The following is a 5,000-nucleotide window of genomic DNA, read 5'->3' on the forward strand; positions in this document are numbered from 1 at the left end:
CTTATCTTCATGCATCTTTACATAAATGTATTTAAATCTGGGCATTACTTATGAGTTGCAATTATCAACAACTTGAAGAAAATACCACTGATAAAAATAGTATTTTTCCATTCTCTCTTTTCCTGGCAAAGCTTACCCCGACCCCCGTGACAGCCTGAAAAGCAACGCCAGAAGTACATCAACTGCGACATCAGCTTCCCTGCCCAGATCTCTCATCCTGGGCTGCAGTTCAACACCAAGTTAAATGTTCAAAGACTTGCTCCAGAGGATCGCCTCTGCTGACGGACGGATAATCAACATCGACATAATCACAAGGTGCAATTCGTATCAAGTCCATTTCTCTTCGGAAATCGACTCGATGGGAAGCGGTTGCTTTGAGGCGGAAAGTTCCTGAAGTCTTTGGCAATGTCGAGAACGACGACGATACTGATATCAGTGAAACTGTTACCAGCAGCAACAGCGAATAAGTTAACAACAAAACTGTCAACCATCCAAACATCGATCAAAATTACGCAAAGTCAAAGCCGGTGTCCAGCAAAAGTTTTTCACCCAACGACTAAGTAAAAAAAATGGAACATAATTGCCAGCTCTCGTGACCTCGTCGAGCACCGTTACCGTCACTCCCAGAAGCCAAACCCGTGTGGCCCAACCGCCCCTCGCGAGCCATGGGATGTCCGAAGGAGAATTACCCGCGGGCCGAGAAGAGTCTCCTGGCGGCGAGCATCGTGACGCGTCTTGCCTCTCCGGCGGCTGGCGAGGGTCTGGCGGCCGCCGGTTCCAACACTCCGGGCGCTCGGGATGGCGTGTGGATTTATCTCTTTTTAGCATTTTAGGGGTGCAGGTCGATTATTCAGTATTTATAAAATAAAGAGATTTTTAAAAGAAGTATTCTAAGGTAAAGTAGTGGTTCCTTGCTGTTTTAGTGAGTATAAATTATATGGCGTTTCTTCCTATTTTCATTCGAATTCTTATTCCAATTGCATATCAGATGCACAAACATTTTATGTATATTATTCTTAAAAAATAAATCTAATTAGGATGAGGTATTTAGGAGTAATAGTGGCATCGGTGTTTTTCAAAAGTGTTAGTGTTCTCAGAGTAAATATTGGTAAAGTTTGGGTCACTAGAAATATGTGTATAAGGAGTCATTAATTAGAGTTTTATGAGTTTTTGATAAATTTCATCACAAAACTGCTGTGTTTGCCGTAGAAGTAGCAACATATGGACTGCAGTGGATGTGAAATACAAAGTGCAGTGACCAGAAACGGCGTAAATAATCGAAAAATGTCGTATTGAGTCCGGCGGAGACCGAAGATGGCGTCGCTCTCGGGACTTGGGACTTCGACCTAAACCGCCTGCAAGGTCCTTCGCGTGACTCAGGTGAGCTGCCAGCTGTCCTCTCTGCTCTCCCTGCGTTACTCGGGGGAGGCGAGAGATGTACAAGCGAGGCGAGGGGTGGCATGGGGGTCGGAGGTCAAGCGGGACAGATGGTGACCTTGTCCAGGCCTCCTTTGACGTGACCTGACACGCCTTCACTCGCCCTCGAGCCTTATCAGAAGCCCTCGGAGTCGCACTCGGAGGGCGGCCGGGCGAGCGCGGGAAGGCGCGGGCCCCGTTCTGTCCGGAGCCGTGCCCGCTGAGTCGTGGGAGGCAGTGGTTGCCAGCAGCAGTCTGGTGCCGCCAGGTTTGGGTCCCTTGGCGTGGCTGCTCGGTGCCTCGGCGGAAAGGCACGCCGCGGTCTGCTCTCGTGCAGGTCTAGGACTGTGCACAGAAGTTGGAGTGGTTATAATTTCACAAGGGGAACAGGGTTATAGCCAACATTTGCATTCAGGAGGTTGTGTAGGAAAGGCATAGTTATTAATAGAATAGAGCCTGTAGAGTTGTATGTTAACGGGTACTGTTATGGGGAAATCGTAGGATGCCATCGCAAAGAGAAGAAAAAGCTAAACTGAATAATATCAGACAAAGAAATGAGGTTGCAACAAGAATCACCCAGAGGCTAATGTTGTGATCTGAACTCCTTCTCTTGCGCGTTTAGACAACTTATCAGGAATAGCAGGCCAATGAGGCTGTGTTCAGAATCCTCTGAGGCCTTCATTGCCTGCAGTGCAACCAGCTATTAAGTAATCACAAAGTTATTATACCAGTGTCTATTTTATGGACTACATAGGTTTTTTAACCACACATATGAATAAGTAACCTATCTGAAACTGATAAACAATTAATGATCATATAATTACCTACCACTATTGTGGGGTTGCCCGCAACTGTCATTGCATACATACAAATGCTATTGTGATGTCATCTCGTCCTGCTCATCCGGCTGCAGAGGTGGGCAAGATGGACAAGATGAACACCTTATCCAAGACACCAAAAAGGCGTTCCGAATGGTCAAAACATCTTGTCCTTCTTGTCCAACTTGTTAAAGGAGTTGTAAACACAGCATTAGGGTTGTTATTGTTATGTAATTATAACAATCGGGCCATCCTGGATTATATTTATATTAGATTTATTTTTTTGTGATGGGAACGAATCTGATTATTATTTCCTCAGCGATCACAGCCAACAATCTAAATGTGATAGTTCCAGTAGCAGGGGAAGGCATGAAGTTTATCAGGGAAATTATAGGGTAAAACATGCAGAAATAAGAATAATATCGGAAAATATGAGTAAAACCAGCACAAAAATCACTACAGATGTCCCCACCATTTTTGAAAGTTTATAGTTCTGCAAGGAGGCTCACACCTGGGAGCCCCAGGTTCAGCGACCCAAAATGGATGGAGGGATATAATTTAGCTAAATCAAATAGAATTTCAGCAAAATCTCAGTATGAATCAGTTTGATACATTTGCTTTTACAAATAATTTGCTCACTGAAAACCATATACTTTTATGTAGCAAAATACTTAACTTTTCTTCGTTTCTGTCTACTGTCTGATTTGTTTGGTTTCTAATCACTTTTCAGCATATGGTGCACATGATGGGCTCAAATATCAAACTGCAATAGTCACCAATGTCGATTTCTTTTGCATAGCCACTATATTATTTTATATATGACTTGGAATCGTTGCAAAACAGAAAATGAAATGTTCTCACTGCTGTTTGTTAAGGAATGGTCTCCTGGGACCATCAAAAATCCTGTTGGCAAGAACACACTTGAGCAAAGGGTTATTGAAAAGCATAGTGTAAATAATTGTTATTATGCATTAAAGAAGTATAATAAAAGTAAAAGAATGCATTAAATATATAATTTAAGAAAAGCAGGCATTAATAATAACAATAATCATTTTGACAAGTCTGTAGTACTACATGAAATACTTGACAGATCGCAGGTATGAGTTATATGGTCATAGTAGTTTTTTCATCGCAGTGTAAACATGGTAAGGGACTTAGAAAAAGATGAATTGATCTCTTTTCACTATCATGTATTTCCTTTATTTTTTTGTTGTGCACCTTTTGCCGTAGATGAAAAGTATCTCAGTTTTCATACCATACACAATTTTTTTTTCATTTTACTGAAACCCTGATTCACACAAAAAAAATCATAGTGTTTAGGAGTGGATCCAGAGGCAGAGCTTCCAGCCAGGGATATGCATTGCTCAGTTGGGGGCCTAGGGAGCAAAGCAAAGCCCCCTAGTTAGGAAAGCTTTTTGTTCATATAACAGTATTTTTGGATTCCCATGAGTGCCCCCAGAGCCAGAGCTGTTGACTGGAGTAATAGGGTGCGATCCCTTCTTAACGATTGCCGAATAGAAGACTGAAATTGATGAATCTGTCCTTACCATCTTTGAGAACATGCCTTGGTGTTATGCACATCTTCTATATCATCTGCATTATAAAATGATAAATGAAGGCATTAAGGAGGTTATAAAACTCATAAATTTCAAGAGCTACTCCAAGTGTCTCCTTCCAGTACCACACAAAAATGATACAATTATTGGACAGGATTGTAGTAGAAGACATGTTTGTTAGAAATCAACCGAGTCAGTTAGATATGCAGTAGAATACAATTAATAATAGTGGTCTAATGACTTATTCTTAACTCTTAGTATTGCTCGGGTAGACATCTTGTCTAGACCAGAGCACATGTTTGACAGCTCTTCAGCACCAGTGTGATAGATTAACTCTTTTTCAAGATGACCCATGAGTTACTCGGATAGAGCCCCAAATCAGATTACTATAGGTAAATAAGTAGTATATGCCAAGGACTGGCAATTTCATCTCTATTTCTTTATTTGCAAGCATAAACATAATGGTTTCAAGAGCTAGTATATTATAAACAGAGCTTTAACCCGTTATTGACGGGTCATGTGTAGACACGTCATAGAAAATGGGTCTCTCGGCAGGGCAAACTTTTACGCGCGGCGACGCGCCAGAGCGAGTGGAGCAGGACGTTCGGCTTAAAGCAGCGGACTCCCGCGCCCACTGTTGGGCCGTTGCCACATCTCACTAGATTTTAATTGATTTCAGTGAGTTCTTATGCCCGTCAATAAAAGGTTAATAGAAGCAGGCCGTTTGGTTCTTTCCATTTTTTTCTGCTTATAATTTGCAGTATTGCAGATATTTGAGGATAAGCTTATCCAAAAGTCTTCTCAAACTTAGCCAAAAATGTGCTTATTAAACATTTGTTAGCTTACACCTTCATCTATAACACAAGCATTAGTCATTTCACATAGATGCACTAATGATAGGATATAGCTTATGTTATAGATGAAAGGTTGAATTAACCTAGTGACAACAGATGTACTGTCCCCTGTAGTTTTAGTGAGTTTTGTTCCATTCGGATGGCTCCACATGTGCTCACTCACCAAGAAGTCTTATCAGTAGTGACTGCACTTGATTTCCCCCTTCCTTGAATTTGTGGGAAAATGTGTTTTTCTATCTAATACTTTAATATTTGATACTGTTATTGTTCTGTTTTATGATATAATTATTAAATTGTTATTAAAATAGGAATTACATTAAGGACAATGATATAGCACAAATGAAGCTTTCCCAAAA

The 5,000-nt window shown here is 41.2% G+C and overlaps 2 protein-coding genes across 3 annotated transcripts in view; one reads left to right on the forward strand and one right to left on the reverse strand.

Annotated features, from left to right (window-relative positions):
• The window catches only part of LOC119582765 (superoxide dismutase [Mn] 1, mitochondrial-like), a 17,271-nt gene extending 16,483 nt beyond the window's left edge, over positions 1–788 (reverse strand). Inside the window, exon 1 of one of the 2 annotated variants that reach the window (XM_037931194.1) lies at positions 690–788. In XM_037931194.1, the coding sequence (XP_037787122.1) occupies positions 690–724 (35 nt within the window). In that variant the 5' untranslated portion in view covers positions 725–788. Of the gene's footprint in view, positions 1–615; positions 636–689 lie in introns of those variants that run through there. The other variant, XM_037931195.1, reaches the window with a different exon arrangement.
• A 305-nt stretch (positions 789–1,093) lies between these two features.
• LOC119582766 (pre-mRNA-splicing regulator WTAP-like) overlaps positions 1,094–5,000 on the forward strand; it is a 24,265-nt gene continuing 20,358 nt past the window's right edge. Inside the window, exon 1 of the mRNA XM_037931196.1 lies at positions 1,094–1,380. The gene's annotated coding sequence lies outside the window, so the exon portion shown is untranslated. The remainder of the gene's footprint in view (positions 1,381–5,000) is intronic.

This window comes from Penaeus monodon, chromosome 16 (genome assembly GCF_015228065.2).
Source record: "Penaeus monodon isolate SGIC_2016 chromosome 16, NSTDA_Pmon_1, whole genome shotgun sequence".
NCBI classification, from domain to species: domain Eukaryota; kingdom Metazoa; phylum Arthropoda; class Malacostraca; order Decapoda; family Penaeidae; genus Penaeus; species Penaeus monodon.